The 20,273-nt window shown below is 46.7% G+C and overlaps 1 protein-coding gene across 4 annotated transcripts in view; it reads left to right on the top strand.

The window, feature by feature from the left end:
- LOC111141674 (TOX high mobility group box family member 2) overlaps window positions 1-20,273 on the top strand; it is a 126,928-nt gene that overhangs the window by 68,756 nt on the left and 37,899 nt on the right. For all 4 annotated transcript variants that reach the window (XM_022494420.1, XM_022494421.1, XM_022494419.1 and 1 more), the window contains exon 3: window positions 14,136-14,381. In XM_022494420.1, the coding sequence (XP_022350128.1) occupies window positions 14,136-14,381 (246 nt within the window). The remainder of the gene's footprint in view (window positions 1-14,135; window positions 14,382-20,273) is intronic.

The following is a 20,273-nucleotide window of genomic DNA, read 5'->3' as shown; positions in this document are numbered from 1 at the left end:
GTTCTGAAAACAGAGCCGGGAGACCCTGAATTGAATGACAGTCTTTTTCGCTGAGATGTTCTCACAGGGTGTGGAAATGGTAGGGTGGTAAGGCGGCTATGTCCTTTACTGTCAGACCAGGATTTTAGAGTTAAAAGGGTATTAAAAATTACCCTAGGACAGAGGCATAAACCAGGACTGTCCTGGGCCGGTGAGGGTTAATGTGTGTGCTGGGAGGGTGCGAATAGTGGTAGAGAATGTGTTCGCTCCGGATAGAGCATCTTGTCTTTGTTCCCATAAATGCAACCTGAGTTACTCTGGATAAGTCATTTTGCCATTTCGGACCTCAGTTTCTTCATCTGCACAGTGGAAAAGATATTTAATACTTGCTCTGCTTTACCACCTGACGTCTTTTTCCCCCCTCCCTGGACATGGAGGAGGGGTCGTGTTGATTTTCTGTTCATGTATTTTCACATCTGTTTCCTTGCGTAATTCTCTCAGCTGTCAGGTGGGGTTTTGCAGATAAGTAGACAGTTTGGATAAAGTGCCAGAGGTCCCTTAGCGCGTAAGTGGCGGGACTGGAATTCCCCGAGGTCAGACTAACTCCAAGGCCAATATTCTGTCTGCAGATCAAAAACAAAACAAAACAAAACAAAAAACAAAACAAGAAAGAAAGAAAAAAAAAAAACCCCAGTACTCCCTGATTATGTATTCCAAGAAACAGGAAGTCTTTTTTGAGAAAAACATTTGAAATCTATAAAAACACCTGGAACCCCGAAGTCCTGTGTCAACACGAGGTCCTGTTGCTGTCCCTCAGGTTATTTATTCAGCAGTCTGGATTTCTGCAAGAAGGCAGAGGTCCATCCCTTGCTCTTTCCTCCCGGCTCGTGGTCTTGGGCGGCAGTGGGGATGAGCGCGGGCGGTCTGTCACCTGTGCTTCCACTCCCATTTCCTCTGCTGCTGCTGGAGAATCGAGGTCAGGCAGGGTGAGGTGGGGTTCAAGGAGCAGGGTCAGAGCCTCTTGCCGATAGATGTCCTACTGTCTGTGTCCCCTGATTTAGCAAATTTTTCCTATACCGGTTCTTTCCCATGAGGCCCACTGAGCTGGGATCCGGGCCATAGCTCACCTGTTATGGCCTCTCCACTGCTGGTCCACTGCAGATGGGATTCATGCTGCCGTGGCCTCCGTACCCTCCTAGGCCACTGTCTTGGGTGGGACCCTTCCAGATGCCTTCAGCTGGCTGCCTTCCGTGGCTTTCACGTGCTCCCAGGACCGCTTGCTCACCCTTGCCTGGCCACACCACGTACGTGCAGACCGTTCTTTGTCTCTTCCCCATCCTCTCTCTCTCTTCTATTCTCTCAATCGCTCCTGGCCCTGCCAGCTCAGGCAGCTCCAGCTATCCTCCCATCTCGCCCAGACTTATCAGTGCCAGTGTCCTCCTGAGTCTTTCAACCCTGGACACATGAGCTGGGTCCTCCCGAGAGCTCTTTCTCACTGGGCTTCACCGGGGAGGCAGGGGCCACCTCCTGTCTAGTGCTGCACCCTGAGTCCCAGCCAGCTGTGCCCTTGGGGCCTTTCTCACTGGGCTGGAAGGTGGGGCTCCTCTACTCCTCTAGGTTCCCCTTTCTCTTATGCAGCGTTGGAGTGGGTGATGGAAGGGGAGTCCAAATGTCCGTCTGAGAACCTTCTGGAAGCATGAACTGTATAAAGTGGGAAACCATCAAGTTGTGAAATTTCTTCCCCAAGAAGATATCATTCATTTGTACATACTTAACGACATAGTTCTGAGACAGATGAAGCAAAAATGAACAGATATATGAGAAGAAATGGATCAAATCGCCATCATGGTAGACATTTTTTACCACTCTTATAGACCAAGGATCAATCAGAAAAAGAAAACTAATGATATTTTAGGAGATTTAAACAACAGAACTAAGCTGTTCTGTTGGATGGATGAAAATTAGCTTTATGCTGTTATTACAAAGGAATTTGCATTGACTTTCAAAGAATCAATATATTTTTCATTCCCTTTTGGGTATTCTGTCTTTTTTTTTTTTTTTTCTCAGTGGTTTTTGCATTTGTTAGCCTTTTAAAAACACCCAGCTATTCCTTAAATTTATCTAAAATTCATTATCTGTTTTATTACTCTTTCTTCTACTGACTTTTGGGTTATTTTCTTCCTGTGGCTAGTTTCTTGAGTTGAGTATTGAGTTTATTATTTTTGTTTGTTTGTTTTTCTTCCCTCTAATAAATTCACGTAGGTCAATAGTTACAAATTTTCCATTGTTCACTTCTTATAGGTTTTGTCAGGTAGTGTCTTCATTGTCTGTGATTTCAGTTGCGATTGCCTCTTTGACCCAAAAGTTATTTAGAAGACGGCTTTTAAAGTGTCCCAGGCTTTAGAAGCCTCTGCTTACCTCCATTTCTTTCATGCTCCTTCTTCCTCTGCCTTCTTTGTTTTCTTGTTAAAAACTAGGTTTGTGATTTAGATAGTTCAGTGTGGGCTATACCATTTCTTCCTTTTGAGAAATTTGAGATTGTCTGTGTAGCTAGTACATGGTCATGTTTTTTAAGTGTCCCATGGACATTTGAGGAAAATGCGTGTTCTTTAAATAGCAGAAGAGGGCGCCTGGGTGGCTCAGTGGGTTAAGCCACTGCCTTCAGCTCAGGTCATGATCTCAGGGTTCTGGGATCGAGCCCCACATCAGGCTTTCTGCTCAGGAGGGAGCCTGCTTCCCTCTCTTTCTCTCTGCCTACTTGTGATCTCTGTCAAATAAATAAATAAAAATCTTTAAAAAAAATAAAAAACCAATAAATAGCGGAAGACATCAAGAAGGTGAATTGTGTTTGTCAGTTTCTGAAGATAGCTGTTCATGTGTCCTTGTGTTTATGGTTTTGTTGAATCTTCTTCGTGCTTCTAAACAGTCTTTTACATTTTATATTGCTGTGGTTAATCAGTCTACATAAAAGTTTACATCTGTCGTTTGTTCTTTGTGGATTGTTATCGTTTATCAACCGGAGTATTCCTCTTAGTTCCTTTGGTGCTTTCGCCCTAGATTATACCTCATTTGTTATTAATTTTGCCACTTTTGCTTTTTATTTACATATCAGCTTATTTTTAACCTTCTGTGTCATTTTATTTTGGGCATTCCTATTATAAATGTCATAGGTTGGATTTATGTAGTTTAATCAAAATATTAATCTTTTATCTTTTAATAAAGGGATTAAAATCATTCATATTTATTGTGATTAGTAACATCTAATTACTACTGTCATCTTGTGAAGGTTCTTTATTATTGAGTTTATAGTTCATTCTCATTTTCTTTTCTTCTTTTCAGATTTTTGTTAGGTGGATCCAATTCTATTTTCTTTTCCTTTGTTTTGGTTCCTCCAACAGTGTGCAGTTTCTGCTTTCCCTTACAATTATAAACAAAAAGAGCTAATAAATGAATTCAGGAAAGTTTCAAAGTGTAAGATCAACACACAAAAACCAATTGTGTTTCTATATACAGTGCAATGAACAATCCCAAAAGGAAACCAAAAAAGCAATTCCATATATAATAGTGTCCAAAAGAAGAAAATATGTAGGAATAAATCTAGCCAAACAAGTGAAAGACTTGAACACTGAAAACTAAAAAACATTGCTGAAAGAAATGAAAGAAGACCTAAATAAATGGGAAAGACATCCTTTGTTCCTGGATTGGAAGTCATAATTTTGGTAAGATTCCAATATCATGCAAGCAAGCTATAGACTGAGTACAATCTCCCTATCAAATCTCTACCAGCCTTTTTGGACAGATATGTAATCGCTTTCAAATATGTATGAAATTGCACGGAGCCCTGAATAGCCACAAAAATCTCACCAAAGAAGAACGAAGTTACACAACACACAATTCTGAATTTCTACAAAGCCACAATAGTCAGAATGGTGTGGTACTATCCCAAGGACAGATACACAGACCAATGGAATAGAATTAAAAGAATCTAGGAATAAACCCCTGCATCTCTAGCCGAACTGATTTTTGACAAGGGTGCCAAGGCCATTCAGTGGGGACAGAATAGTCTCCTTACCAAATAGTACTGAGACAACTGGATAGCCATGGGCAACAACATAATGAAGTTGGACTCCACCTCCTGCCATATGCAAAACGTAAGTCAAAATGGACCCATGACCCAAGTCTCAGAGCTGAAACCATAATAATCTTAGAGGAAAATAGGGGTAGCCCTTCATGACATTGGATTTGGCTATGGATCCTTAGGTATGACATCAAAAGCATGAGCAACAGAAGAAAAAATAGATAAATTGGACTTCATGACAATTACATACTTCTGTATATTGAAGGACATTGTGAGAAAGGTGAGAAGACAACCTATAGATTGGGAGAAAAATACTTGCAAGTCACATATCTTCTAAGGGTCTGTATCTAGAATATGCAAAGAACTCTTTAATACAGCAACAAAAAGACAATCCAATTTAAAGATGGGCAAAAGACTTGAATAGACATTTTTTCAAACAAAATATGCAATTGGCCAAGAATCACATGAAAAAGATGCTCACCATCACTAGTCATCACTAGTCATTACTAGTTCATACAAATCAGAACTGCAGTAAGATGCCATTTCACACCCCCTGGGATGGCTATAAAGAAAAGTAGTGGAACATGGATATTGGTGGTGAGGGTGTGAAGAATTTGAAACCCTCATACATTGCTGGTAGGAATGTAAAATGCGCCACCACTGTCACAAGAGAGTTTGATGGTTTCTCAGAGTTAGACATAGAATTACCACAAACCCAGCAATTTCACTCCTCCTTATCCACACAAAAGAACTGAAAACAGGGACTCTAAATAATATATGAATACAAAGTAGCGCTATTCACAATAGTCAAAAGCTGGAAACAGCCCAAATGTCTGCCAGTAGTTGAATGGATACACAAACTGTGGTATTTACATACAATGGAATGTTATTGAGCCCTAAGAGGGAATAAAGTGCTGATATACCCTACAATATGGATGAGTCTTGAAAACATCATGCTGGGGCTTCTGGGTGGCTCAGTGGGTTAAAGCCTCTGCCTTTGGCTTGGGTCATGATCCCAGCGTCCTGGGATGGAGCCCCACATCGGGCTCTCTGCTCGGCGGGGAGCCTGCTTCCTCCTCTCTCTCTCTGTGATCTCTGTCTGTCAAATAAATAAATTTTAAAAATCTTTAAAAAAATCATGGTAACTGAACACAAAAGGTTCACTTTTGTGAACACAAAAGGTCACATATTATGTGGTTCCATTTACATGGAACTATCCAGAATAGGTAAATCCACTGAGACAGAATGCAGATTGGTGATTACCAAGGATTGAGGGTCCAGGGAGAATAGAAACTGCTTCATGGGTATGAAGTTTCCTTTTGGGGTGATGAAAACATTCTGGAACTAGATAGAAGGGGTGGTTGCAGAACACTGTGAATGTATTAAGAGCCATTGATGTGCTCATTTTTATTTTTATTTGTTTATAGTTAATAAATCTTTTTAAAAAATATTTTATTTATCTGAGAGAGAGAGCACAAGCAGGGGGAGCGGCAGAGGTAGAGGGAGAAGCAGACTCCCCACTGAGCAGGGAGCCTGACATGGAATTCCATCCCAGGACCCTGAGATCATGACCTGAGTCAAAGGTAGACACTTAGCCGTCTGAGCCAACCAGATGTCCCAAAGTGTGAATTTTTAAATGGTTAATTTATGTTACATGAATTTCACCTCAGTAAATTTAAAAAATTGTAACAAATGTATTTAAACAAATTTCCCTTACAGTGTAGAAAACTAATCAGCATCTGTAATTTCTTTCTTTACAGAAGACACAGCTTCTAGCTGAAATCCTCTGGATTTTTAGTCTGTGATCATTATTAATTTTATAATTCCATGCTGTATCTCTTCTATTTTAGGAGTCCTTATGAAATAGTCACATTAAGTCCTGCAGTCACCTTACTGGGGGACAGTTTTTTTTTTTTTTTAAAGATTTTATTTATTTATTTGACAGAGACCACAAGTAGGCAGGGAGGCAGGCAGAGAGAGAGAGGAGGAAGCAGGCTCCCTGCTGAGCAGAGAGCCCCATGCGGGGCTCGATCCCAGGACTCTGGGATCATGACCCGAGCCGAAGGCAGAGGCTTTAACCCACTGAGCCACCCAGGCGCCCCAGTTGTTTTGAATTGATATAAGCTGTAGTGGTTTCTGAGCTTACCACTCTTTTTAGAATGCCTTTTTTTGCTTTCTTTCTTTCTTTCTTTCTTTCTTTTTTTTTTAAGATTTTATTATTTGACAGAGAGAGAGAGAGCACACATAAGCAGAGGGAGTGGCAGGCAGAGGGAGAAGGAGAAGCAGGCTCTCCACTGAGGAGGGAGCCTGATGCAGGGCTCAATCTCAGGATCTTAAGATCACGCCCTAAGGCCAAGACAGATGCTTAACAGACTGAACGACCCAGGCACCCCCTTCTGAAACCATTTTCTAGGTTTCAGCTTTGAGTATTTGTTTCAGAAAGGATTATTTAAAAGAATACATACATATGTATATGTATATATAGATATGTATATGTATGTATGTATGTGTTACTTCCTTTGGATGAATTTTGATTCGTTTGTCATTTTATTTTGTCATAGTAAGTGAAAGAGTATGTTCTGATAATTTCATAGAACATAAGGTTATCCCTGCTGCGGTCTTCTGGCCCGCTGGATACTCTCAGATTCCTTCCTCTCTGTCCCCTCCTCAAGGCCAGGAGACCTCCCCTTTGCCCTTGTTTACTCCTCTGACTCAAGGAGTCCCTTCTTTTTAATTATTATTTTTTAATGTATTATGTTAGTAGCCATCCAGGACGTCATTGGTTTTTGATATAGTGCTCCATGTTTCATTGTTTGCTTATAACACCCAGTGCTCCATGCAGTACGTTCCCTCCTTAATAACCATCACTGGGCTCACCCATCCCCCCACCCCCCTCCCCTCTAAAACCCTCAGTTTGTTTCTCAGAGTCCACAGTCTCTCATGATTTGATGTTTAGTGAAGACACCTCCTCCTAGGAACTCCAGGAGAAGGCTTAGGCTTCCCGGACCAAAAAGGGCAAGCCACATGCTGGGCTCAGCCTAGCATTCTTCCCTTCCTGGTGAATGAAGAGCATGGCAGTCTGTCCTTCTGCCTGCCCCTTTGACCCCAGGCATATTGCTTTGCTCTGAATTTCCATTCCTTAGTTATTTGGAAAGAGAAGCACAAATGGAGGAATTGAGGAGTGGGTGATTCTAGCCGCCTCCTAACCCCACTCTGTGTGGTGAGGGAGCTCCAACTCCTTGCGTGTCATTAAACTCCACGTGCTGGCCCTGCCATTTGCCTCAGTGCTTCCTCCTTCCACTTCTTGCCTGAAAGGACAGTCAGTTACGGTTTTTCGTGCGCCACTTCTAGGGAGGGAGGAACTCTGGTTCAAATCACCCGTCCTACCCTTGGGTCCCAGCCAAGACAAGCCTTCTCCCAGAAGGGGGAATCTTCACGGTCTGCCAGACTGTTCATTTTCTTCCTTCCTACTCTTGCTTCTGGCGTTTGGTGAGAAGTTCATCTATTTCTTCGTTCATTCATCCGTTTGCTTCCTGAGCACTCATTACTGTTGAAGAAACTGGGATACAGCAGTGAACGAAACAGATGAAAACTTCCTCCTTCATGGGGCTGACATTCTAGTGGGGTGAGGTAGGAAATAAATCAATAAAATATGAAGAACGTTAGAAGGTGATAAACACACAAAAGTGATTAAAACAAACAAAATGGAACATGGCTGGTGGCTGATTTTTAAAAATTATTATTTATTTATTTTTAAAGATTTTATTTATTTATTTGACACAGAGAGATCACAAGCAGGCAGAGAGGTAAGCAGAGAGAGGAGGAAGCAGGCTCCCCGCTGAGTGGAGAGCCCAATGCGGGGCTCGATCCCAGGACCCTGGGATCATGACCTGAGCCACAGGCAGAGGCTTTAACCCACTGAGCCACCCAGGCACCCATGGTGGCTGATTTTAAATCAAGCAGTGAGGGTAGAACTCGTTGGGCAGGGGATATTCAAGTAAACATGAGCGGCAAAGGATGAACTGTGTATTTGAGACAAGAATGTTCCAGAGAGTGGAAACAGCCAGTGCAAAGGTTCTGAGGCAGAATCATGACCAGAGTGGCATGAACTGGGAGAATGGCGGGAGATGTCAGGGAAGTAAGGGAGACAGAGGTGGGGGTGGGAGCACTCCATACAGCATGGGTAGAAGGCCATTATAAGGGCTCTGTTCTTATTCTGAGTGACAAGGGATCCATCGGAGGGTGGTGAGCAGGGGAGTGATGTGATCTGACATTTTCACGGGATGATTCTCGCCCCCAAGGGAGAAAAGACCATAGCAAGAGTGGAGGCAGGGAAACCCATCTCTTAGCAGGAGTGAGAAAGGAATCTTGAAGACACCTCTGACCCAATGTGGGGAAAATGCTAGATTCAGAGTCACAAGATCTGGGTTTGGTCCCATCCAAGATTTCTGGGTATGTGACACCCTCACTTCCTCAGCCTCATCTTCTTCACCTGCAAAACGGAGAGAATAGTCCTATGAGTTCTTTGCAGAACTGACGTGGGTTTGCCGGAGAATGCGCGTGGGAAAGCAGGCTCCAGAGGCTGGCGCACAGTGGGTGCTCCGTGAGAAGCAGTCACAGAGTGGGCGGTATTCCGGTGTCATCCATTTAGGATTTGATCGCGTTCGAGGGAGGCATGTAGTGTTTGCATGTTTAGTTATTTTTAAGTGTGCTAATCACCTCTTTAAATGGATTGTCATAATTGTGTTATTCTAATATTTTGATGCAACAGATGCTTATTTTTGCAAAAGGCTTCTGGTTGGTTGGGCTGGTTCCAGTGTGTTGAGGTTTTTGTTTTTCAACGGAAGGAATGGACTTGTGTAGTCATTTAGCACTGTGTGCCAGCACCTGCTCTGGGGGCTGGGGGTGGGCAGGGTGGACGGCCCGGGAGGCAGTGGTGGGGGGGCACAAGCCACAGGTGACTGAAGGACTTACCTCTGTCGGGAGGGACAGGTACAGATACACCTAGGGGAGCTTTAAACCTAGAGTTTGGCACAGTCCCCATCTTGTGTGCGCATTTACCACATTCTAACTGAACACCTACTATGTGCCAGGCACTGTGCTAGGTGCTGATGATGAGACAGTCTTACCCCTGTCCTCCTGGAGCCTGGTATTGGGGGCGGGGGACACAAATAAAGGTAAGTAAAAAATCAAAAAATAATTGCAGATGTATGAGAGCCTGGGGGGAGCCCAAACACGGGGCTGCCACGGGGGAATGTGGGGAGGGGAGTCTTGCTGCAGGATGGGCAGGGCAGCTGGGGGAGGGAGGCTTCCTAGGACCCTGCTTTCTGGGATGATATGATGCCCATGGCTGAGTCCCACCTAAAGCCAGGCAGCCCCCAGCCCATCATGATGGTCAGGCTCAAGACATCATCCCACGGCACGCAGGCTTGGGGTGTGAGGAGTTCAGAACGCTCACAGTGAGGGTACCGAGTGCATGAGCTGCTGTCTACTTGCTGTGTGTTCTTGGGGAAATTCCCTAACGTCTCTGAAACTCTGAGGAGTTTCAACAACCACAGCTGCCACTAAGGGGGCTGACTCCGCATCAGGCAGTGTCCTGAGCAGTCCCCCTGTGTTGACTCATTTACTCTTTACAGCTGCCCTGTAGCACCTGCTGTTATTACCTTCTTCTCACAGATGAGGAAACTGAGGCAGAGAGGCAGAGAGGTGTCCCCAAAGTCACACACCTCGTGTGTGGCGGAGCCAGGATTCAAACCCAGGCACTCCGGTGCTTGACCACACATGGCACTCCTGTGCCTCAGGGACCAATATCGCCCATGTCCAGGGCCATCCCGGAGTGAGATGTATGCTCATGGCGTCCACCCCAGGGGCCTGGCTCATTCATCCATTCAGCTAATTATTTCTGAGCTCTTACTTTGTGCCAGGTTCTGGGAAGCAGGACCAACAAGGGTTGTCCTGGCAGGACTCACAGTGAACATTAAACAAATAATTATGCAAGCAGTTCATTAACTACACATTCGATGAGTGCTTCCAAGGGGAATGCAGAGCCTCCTGGGGCTGTGTAATGGGTTCTAACCCACTCTAGAGAGTATTGGCAAAGTCCTCCAAACCAGCCTGTTGCGGGGGGACCCGTGGTAATGAGCCAGATGAAGGGAGGATGCGTGGTGAGCTAAGAATTCCCTCAGAGGGAACAGCCAGTGCGAGGACCTGGAGGCAGGCAAGGTCACTGGGTCTAAAGGGGTCATGGGGGGCAGCCATGTGAGGATGACAGGGCCGTGTCTGAGACTGTGGACTTTTTATCCTCAAGACAGCAGGGAGCCATGAAAGCATGGTAAGTACAGAGTGGCGTGGTGAGGTGACCATCTTTCTAGAGACCACTCGGGCTACATGAAGCGGACGGATTTGGGGGGAGAAGAGCCCGAGAGCAGGGCAGAGGCTGTGGCGGTTGTCCAGGTAGCAGATGGTGTGGCTTGGACCAGGGCGGTGGTGGTGGGAATGGAGAGAGGTAGGTAGATTTAAAAGATAGTTCAGAGGAGTTCCACTGGATTTGAGGGGTGACCGAGGGTAAACCCCAAGTTGGTGTCTTTATTAGCTGCATGGAGGACTGGATGAGGGACCCAGGTGCAGGGGTGGGGAAGGGCAATGTGGTTGCAGCTTTGCACTTGCTGCCCTTGAGATGCTTGTGAGACCCCAGGTGGGAATATTGGGGCAGGGGAGGTGTTCAGATGCGCACATCTGGAGCTCAGATGGTACCAAGACTGAAGGCGGAAATGTGGCTCCTAGATGGGAATTAAAACTGAGCCTGAGGCCAGCTAGGGGGAGGGTGTAGAGCAGGAAAGGAGAAGAGTCAGGACTGAGGCTGAGAACCTCCAGCAGGGAAGGTTGAGTAGAGAAGAGGAGTTGGCATTGGAGAAGGAGAAGGGGGAGCAAGAAGGTGGGCAGTATGAGGTCGTGGATGCTAAAGGAGGGGCGTTCTCAAGAGGAAGGGAAGGGATCAGTTGGACCAACATCCCTGAGTGAAATGTGGTTTGAAAAAATCTGATTGGATCTGGAGCTGTGGAGGCCACTGGAGGGTGGGGGCCCTGGGGGTAGAGGAGGCAAGTCCCAGGGGGCTGTGTAGTGAGCGGGAGATGAAGAAGAGGGGCTGAGAGGTGAGGACAGTCCTTTCAGGAAGACAGGGGAGGAGGTGGTGGCAGCTGGGGAGGGGTGGGGGAGTGTGTAAGACCAGAGAGAGGTTAGCATGTTTTAGTGCTGAAGAGACTGGTCCAGTGGAGGGGGACGCCAGAGAGCCAGGAGCAAGAAGGGTTCATGGGATGTCCGAGGTCCTTGGACAGAGGGGGGAGGGGAGGGGGAAGATCATTGGGTACATGGACAGGGAGATTGGCTTTAGGAAGGAGGGATGGCTCTTCTGGCGTCAAAAGAGGAGCAAGTTGGTACCAAATGTGCAAGTTTGTGGTTCTGGCATCAGGATGCTGCTAGGGTTATTTTCTGTTTTCCCTGGGAAGTCGAGGGTGATTGGTCATCTGCACTGGGCGAATGGGTAGAGAGGGTGCTGGAGGATGAGGAAAGAAGACAGGCTGGAAAGAACCGCCATGAAAATGAACAAGTTTAGGGAGAGTGGATCCCGGAGGCATGAAGACATCACACAGCTGGTAACCATGCTTTCTGGTGAAATGTGGCCGGAATTTTGCTCAGCTCTCTTGGTGAGGGTGAGAAGGGGTGGGTGGTTGGGTTCATATCGTGGTGGGGGTTTTACTAGCCAGGTGCCAGGCACGGAGGAGCAGAGGGGGGCATGGCGTGCTTTCTTTCCTCCACCCAGTTCTGATTACTTGGGGGGTACTCTTTCCTCTTCTCCGTCCTGCCCCCCTGTAGCTATCTTCGCCAAACCCTGTACCACTCATAGCCTTGACCATATAATTATACCAGTTGACTTGTGGGCACTTTGTCTTGGAGGAGATGAGCCTAAGGACAAAATCATATTAACACCCACATATGTGCACGAAAATGCATCAAAACTTAAAAAACCATTTTCATCCCCCCTAGGGTGCCCATGTTAAGATGTTTGAAGGGTTCTCTCTTTCTCTCTCTCTCTTTCTCACTCTTTCTCTCTCCCTCTACCCTCCCCCATTCTCCAGTAGAGACATACTAGTTCTTAAACATGGAGTGTTCAGAATGTATTTATTTCGAGGGTGGGCACTGGGTGCAGAGTGGAGAGAGTTTCAACGTGGAGGACTTGTGCCTGGAGACTCCTTGAAGACATTGCTGTGTTATGGGAGAAAGGGTTGGATTGGACCCAGTTTCCTCCTACTATTGAACCTGGGTGAAGCCTCTAGATCTTGATTTTCCGATCTGTCAACTGGAGACAAACACAGGATTCTTTTAAGAATTAGAGATTAATTATATGTCAAGTATATCTTAATAAAGCCAGGAAAAAACATTCAACTAGGAAACCCGGGAGCCATCCATGTCAAGGTAGACATGTGTCCCTAATACACTAGCCATATCTATAATGGCCTCCTGTGTTTCCCTAATTACAAATGTGTCTCTGATATGACCCAGGATGTGTCTCTGATTCCCCAAGTGTGTTCACCATGGTGTGGATTATCTCTCTAATTCTCCAAGAGAGTCTACCAAGGACCAAGATTCCCAGGATCTGTGTTACAGACAAGAACATGTATCTTCCTTTGCAGATAGTGTAAATTAGAGGAGGAGGGAGGGAACTGGAGTGAGATTTCTTTCGAACTATGTGACTTTGGGCAAGTAAATCCCCCTCTCTGGGTCTTAGTTTTTCTATCTATAAAATGGGCATAAAACAACAGAACCTCCTTCATAGGGATGTTTTAAGAATTAATTCATTAAATGTTTGTAAAGTGCTTGCACCTGGCACATACTATGTGCTCACTAAATGCTAGATATTTATATTCCTTGATTGAAAAAAAAAAGCCTCAAGGAAATTGTTTTCAGCAGACCCGAGACCTATCAGGATGTGGTTTCCACCTAATGTTAAGCTTGATCGGGAGGGACTGAGTCTTCCTTGGGTCCCCTCTCCTGGTCATTCTTTTAATCTCAGGCACCAGCTGTGGGTCTTCCATTGAATTAGATTCAAATTCCAACAGATATTGATTCAAGAAATGCAAGGCTGTTTTAACCTTAGAAAAACCAAGTGAAGTGATATACCATGTTAACTGAATTAAAGGAGCAAAATCGCTCGAGCTTTCAGTAGATGCAGGGAAAAGGAGTCCAATAAAAGCAAAACAACAACAACAAAGCACGCACAATTGAAAGAAAAATTAACACCTTCTTGACAAATTAGCCATGTCTCATGCTGTTCCAGAACATCTGTAAGAACCTACGGTAGACATTGTACTTAGTGGTAAAACATTGAGATCTTTAAGGTAAGGAAGAAAGCAAGGCTGCCTGCTCTCACTATTTCTATTCAGCATTGTGCTGGAGCTTCCTGGTCAGTGCAGTGAGGGGGGAAAGCAAACAAATAAGGATTGGAGAGGAAGGTGTCCAGTATGGCTCCTAGCTTGTGCTTCTGGGGGAGCCTTCGTACCATTTACCAAGACGAGAAAGAGCAGGACAGGACCTGGGTGGGCTGGGTGTTCAGGGCACACAAGGGGAAGGTGTCCAACTGCTCTGGAAGACCACCAGGCAGGGAATCAGGATACTTCAGTCCATTCCCCACTCTTGGACCAAACATGGATGGGCTACTTTCCTTTTGGACCTGGATTCTCCTGTCTCTAAAATGGGTGGGTGTGGAAGACGGACTCATGGTGGGCTGTGGTGTCCAGACTGATGGGAAAACGAAGAAGGTGGGAACAAGAGCTGGTCCCACTCTCCAGGCGGGCAGGTTTTTTATATAGACCCTCTAGTGGGAGGGCACACCCATTTGGAGATGGGGCAGGAATCTAACCAAGTCATGGGGCCATCTTGACTGTCTCCTTTCCAGAGGAATCATCCCTTCTTTCCTTTGTCAAGAAGTTGTTACCATTTTGTTGCTATTATTGGTGCTATTAAGCATGTTCTCCAGTTGTAAGACACTGAGCCCCAACAATATGCCCTTTTGATGTTTTAGACCTACAGCAGCCAGAGCGAGAGCAACGAAGACTATGAGATCCCCCCGATAACACCTCCCAACCTCCCTGAGCCATCCCTCCTGCACCTGGGGGACCACGAAGCTGGCTACCACTCACTGTGCCACAGCCTCACGCCCAACGGACTGCTCCCTGCCTACTCCTACCAGGCCATGGACCTCCCAGCCATCATGGTGTCCAACATGCTGGCCCAGGACAGCCACCTGTTGTCTGGCCAGCTGCCCACGGTGAGTCTGTCACACCCCTCCCCATGGTTCTGCTGGATACAGCAGGGAAGGGGGTTAAGAGGGGAGCAGAATGCCAGTGTTTTGATGAGGACCCTCTGCCTGTGTGCAGGGCGCGGGCTTGGATGTTTGCATGGGGTCTGCCGAATATGAGGGGAGGGCATGGAGGGTAATTTACATCTTCACACAGGTAACTTCTGGAGTTCCGTCTATAGTATCTTGGTATTACTTGTTTTACTGTTATTTGTAATAGTATAATCTCATCTTTATTTTTATTTTACAATGACTTTATTGAGATGTAATTCTCACACTGTACAGTTCACCCATTTAAAGAGGACAACTCCCTAGATTTTACACAGGATTGTATGACTATCAGCTCAGTCCATTTTGGAACATTTTATAACCCCCCACAACTCACAGTCCTAGGTAACCACTAATCTACTTCCTGTCTCTAGGTATTTTCCTATTCTGGACATTTCATATAAATAGAATCACAATATTTTAAAAATACTATACCTTATTTCTTGTTTAAGCTGCCAGGGAGAAGGATGATTGCTGAGTTAAAGTTTTCAGGATAAGTAGAAAATGAGCAGGCAGACTAGGACAGGAAAAGACCTTCCAAGTTGGGGGAATAGCATGTACAAAAGCAAGAGGCAGGAGGGCTCGTATCATTCTTGGGGACAGCATGGGGTTCATTCTCTTTGTAGGGCGGGAGAGAATGGACCTGGAGCCAGAGAGAGAGAGAGGGAGGTGAAAGAGGTAGCAGCACCTGGATCATAAGGGTCCTGAATCCTATGCTAAGGAGATACATGATTTCTTAGCATAATGGCTGGTTTGAACAATCAAGAGCTATAGAAAACTAGTGGAAGATTTTTTTGTGTAATAAAAAAAAATCCCTTAAGGGAATTCTAGTACTTCTCCTGAATAACTATGTTCATTTTTGTTTGTATATAATATTATATTATATACTACTCACGACTTTTAAGTTCATTCCTAAGTGACAGGAATAAAACTTATTCTAGCTTAAGCAAAAAAGATGGAAGTATCCAGGGGGTGGATGAGGGGTTTCAGGTATGGCTGGATCCAGAAACCCCAGTAGCATCATTAGGGCCTTATCCCATGCCCATTTCCACACAGCAGGCATAATGGCTGCTGGCAACCCACATCTTCCCTGACATCTCTGGCAAGTGACAGTTTGGATCTTCTAGGGAGGACCATGATGGAGCACAGCTGGACCAACCAGCATTGTGTCCAGGAGGAAGCAATCTTCGATTTTGTCAGCTTGGGTCACAGACTCATCTGTGGCAGGGGAGGAGGGACTGCACAGCTGATTCCCTGTCAGCATCACATGGTGTTGGCTTGCTCGTGTTTATCTCTGCAGACCATGCTCAGAGGCCACAGCCACGGGTGTGGCCCAATTCTAGCCGACGCCTGGAGCCTTCAGACAGACAGTGTGTACTATAACCATGTTGACAGTGTTTTACTTACTGTTTACTCTTGTTACCACCAAATCTCCTTGCTTAAAAAACAAACAAACAAAAAAAAACCCGCTGAGGTCCCCTATGTATTTCTGTGAGCTACATCACATTTTTTCCTTCTTTGAATCCAGGTAAGAAATAAAAAGTAGGAAGGACAGAGGGGAGAGGGAGGCAGTCAACTCAAGTTCCGCATTTTATAACATTCCGGGTTGGACTAAAGTGCTCAGTGGAAACCGATACTCCATTTCTTGAGGAATACTTTTCTCTGGGGCCCAGCTGCAATGCAGGCCCTTGGCTTCCTCTTCTCTAAGAGACCTGAAGATTCCAGAGCTATACCGTTTTAATTCCACTTTGTTAGAAAGATGTGCGTTAGCCGCCTGCCCAGCTCCTTGTTCACAAAAGGGCACTACTCCAGAGTGTCCCTGTTGGGGGCTTATGGTAGCACAAGCCAGGGAAGGGCCAGCAGACCCCTCGGGCATGTGCCCCAGGGAAGGCTTGGAATATAAGGGCCGGTATGGCTGTGGTCCTGGGTTCCGGTCCTGCTGGCCTTTGGTGCCGATGAGCAGGAGAGACAGTGTGGGGGTTAGTGCCCAGTGTGTGGGCTCTGGAATCCCACAGACCTGCCTTGGGTCCTGGGTCCTCCTCTGGAGCTTCATTCCCTTGTGTTGGGATCCTAACTGTACCCACCTCAAGACTACAGTGAAGTGTATTGGAGATAATGTGTGCCAAGTCTTAGAAAAACGCCTGGCAGACAGTAAACAATCAGGGAATCTTTATTATCAGGATGATTGGTAATAAAAGTGAATTCCCACTGTAACCAAACAGGGATGTCTTTCCCATGAGTCTCATTTACCTAAAGGAACAGATTGCAGATACCTTTGTAGTGCCACCTGCTTATAATAGCTCTGATAATGACAAAGAATGTGGTCTGTATGTCAGAAATGACCTTCTGATCACTCCTCCTCGGGTATGTTTTGGTTGCGCTTGGTCCAAATAAGCACTTTGCAGTCATTTTCCAGATTTCTTTAAAACTAGCTCAGGGTAAAGATGCTTCACAAATTCAGATAGCTCTCATTCTTCCATTAATCAGGTGTCAAGGGCTCACTGAGTTTTACATTCCCTCATTCTGTAACGAAAGAGAAGCCAAACTATTTTATCCAGGGGAGGGCGACTGGACCAAATGGGAAACTCGATAAGCACACGTCCATCATGTCCTCCTGTGGGGCCTCTCTGGTGAAGAGACAAGTTGCCCTTAGAGACAAGTTTTTCAAGTTTGTCCGAGTGGTAGGAGGCAGGCGTGCGTCTATGCGTATGCAGATGTGCATCCCGAGGGCGATGGAGGAATTTGTGTGGCCACCTGCTAGCTGTCAAGTGCAATGCGGAGGACTTTACAAACTGTTTACACACTGCTCCCGAGAACCGAGCGAGGCGGGTATCATTCCGTCGGGAAGCGGAGGCTCAGAGCAGGCGGGTGATTGTATCGGCTTCCGGCAGCCCGTCGAGCAAATTGTCACCAGTGCGGTATCTTGAAACGCCAGAAACCGGTTCTCTCTGAGCTCTGGAGGCTAGAGGTTGAAATCCATATCGCGGGGCCCACATTAGGGTGTCAGGAGGGGTGAGTTTCCTCCAGAAGCTCTGGGGAGGGTCCTTCCCTTGCTGCTTTTGGCTTCTAGAGGTGGCTGGCTATCCTAGCCCATGGCCACATCACTCCGACCTCACTCGGCCCTCTCTCTGTCCGTGCAGTCTCTTCTGCCTTTCTCGTAAGGACACTGGGATAACATTTAGGGTTAATCCAGGATATTTCGTCCGTCTCAAGAACCTTCATTTAATTACACCAGCGAAGACTTTCCCCCCAAATACAGGTTCCAGGGATTAGGACCTGACATTTTGGGGGAGCTGTTTTCAACCTACCCTGGTGGATCCCCTGGACAGCACCTTTATGAAGAGCCTCCTAGGTCCCAAGCATCGTTCTGAGCCCTGGCTCTACGAGGCCCTCGAGGAACGCTGGTGCAGGTGAGAGGCAGGTGAAGGCTGCACTTCTGGAAAAGCAGCAAGGGCTCTGACAGAATCAGGGCACGCTGCTGTGTGTGCCCGGAAGAGGCACCTTTAGGAAGTGATGACCTGACACATAGTGGGTTCTAGAAACACGGCATGAGTAAATGAGTGAAAGAATGTCACACAGTTATTAAGAAACCAAAGCAGAACTTGAGCCCAGCTCTGTCTGCTACTGAGCACCTCTCAGATTTACCAGGAGCTCGAGAGATGGAGCAGCTGGGCCGCAGGGCCACAGGTGGCCCCAGAGGTGCCCCATGGCCAGTAGGTCACAGATGCTGTTTGCACAGATTGAGATGTGTCAGGGATGTCGTCCCTGGAGAGGTGGGTGAGGCCAGGGTGTCTGACAACCATCGCATTTGTGCCAAGCCCTTTTGGCTCTGGGCCCAGAGGCCACCGATTCCTTCTGGTCCCCTGTCCCGGCCTGGTGGCCTCCTGACATGCATGGCAGTTGGCTTTTCTGCTTTTAAGGTATGGCTGCTGGCAGGAATCCTGTGCAGTATTGGAATTGGGCCCCTCTTACAAAATTAAATATGCTTAAAGCTTCTCCCTCAACTTCAGCGTCTTAACTGATTAAACATTCATTTCCAAGACAAAAAGAGTCAATTTAGTATGAAAGATACATTTTGCCGGTTTAATTTAAGGCACTGCACCTCCATCTGACCCCTATTTTCATAACTCAATAATTTTATCCTGTGTTGATTGTCTCATTTTGAGAGAGATATTGTATGTATAAATCAGTTTCTAAAATACCCAAAGAAACTAGAAGAGTGGAATTTATTAAGCAGCCTCTGTTAAGTCTGAAATAATTTATTTTGGAGTCGTCCTTGGGAAATGTTCGAGCTTATGGTTCTGGCATACCCAGGAGAAGAATTATCCTGGGGAGGGACAATGCTGCATGTTGCCAGACAAGTCCTGGGGAATCTGTGCCTCCTGCGAGGTCAGAGAGAGCCCCAGGAGAGGCCCGAGAAGGTAGAGGCGGGCCCGACGGTGGAGAGAAGTCCTGGCAGAGTTGTCCCCACGCCAGCCATCCATTCTGGTGGTTTGGGAAGTCTGGGGTTTTCCCGAGCCCGGTGGGTCACTGGAGCTGGGTGGTGCCATCTTGGGCCTTAGTTAGCACGGGTGTGGCAGGCAGCTGGCACTCAAGCACTCTCTCCCAGAGCTGGCTATTGTTGGCTTTCTCTGGGACCTCCGACAAGTCACTTCTCTCCCAGCCTCAGTTTGCGCATCTGTGGAATGGGGATTGGGATGCCAGTTCTGGCGAACTCACAAGTGGGAGAAGGGGAATAATCACTCTGTCAGCCGTGACACATGGGCGAGCACATGGGTTTGAGTTTGGATAGACCCTCGGCTCCCACCTCCACCCATGCCCCTGGCCCAGGGGGCTCAAGTCTTACCATCGTGGGTCAAATCCTGAGTGCTAGTTCTGGGTTCCTGTCCCAAAGCTCTTGCTGGGAGTGGGCTAGGAGCCGTGGCCCAGGGACCCTATGCCAAGGGAAATGTCTTTCCAGGCTAGTGTCCTGGGGCAGGCTTTTGGGGAGGGAGCTGGGCAGTCCTCATTGCCACTTCAACCCCTTGCTTTAGAGGTGGTTCCCGTGAGAGAGACTGCAACGCTGGGTCGGGGCCTGGAGTATGGGGCAGGGCTCAGGGCTTAGGAGCAGGGCCTGTGTACTGACTCTGGGAGGTCCTTGTTAAACTCCTCTAACACCTATCCCCCTGTCTTCCTCTTCTCTGCTCTTCCTCTCCAAACTCCTCCTCCTCCCTTCCCTGTCGTATCCCTCCGGCCCCTGGGAGATGTGGTCCACCTCTGTGTGATTCTCACAAGCCGACATGCAGGGTTTGCCCTCCTGAGTCTGGAGAAAAGGCACCAAAGACAACCCCCCAAACTTGTCTGGATGACTGAGCTACAGGGGCAATGGAGGACCCCCTCGCCCCAACCCAACCTATTTGTTTTATTGTCCTTAATGCATTTAAGGGTTTTTGTTTGTTTGTTTGTTTTGGTTTATGATTGTTATCAGCCAGTTTTTGCTGTGTAACAAGCCACCTCAACACTTAGTGGCTTAAAGCAAACGATGAACACTTACTATTTCTTACGATTCTATGGGTCCGTAGGTCTTTTGATCTGGACTGGCTTGGCTGGGTCCTGGGGTCAACTTGCAGTTTGTCCGGGACTGCCTGGTTGAGGACGACCCTGTTCACATCCTGGCAGCTGACCTGATGTCAGCTCGGACCAGTGGTCTCTCATCCCGTGGTGGCCTTGGCCTGTTTACGTGGCACGGGTTTCCCAATAGCATCAAGGAAGGATAAGCACCAGGATGCAACCACTTTTCCAACCTCACCTCGCATCGCATTTGCTGATGTCCCC

This window comes from Enhydra lutris, unplaced genomic scaffold (assembly GCF_002288905.1).
Source record: "Enhydra lutris kenyoni isolate GAN:26980312 unplaced genomic scaffold, ASM228890v2 scaffoldscaffold6, whole genome shotgun sequence".
Taxonomy (NCBI): Eukaryota; Metazoa; Chordata; class Mammalia; order Carnivora; family Mustelidae; genus Enhydra; species Enhydra lutris.
This window is presented reverse-complemented; position numbering and strand designations above follow the sequence as displayed.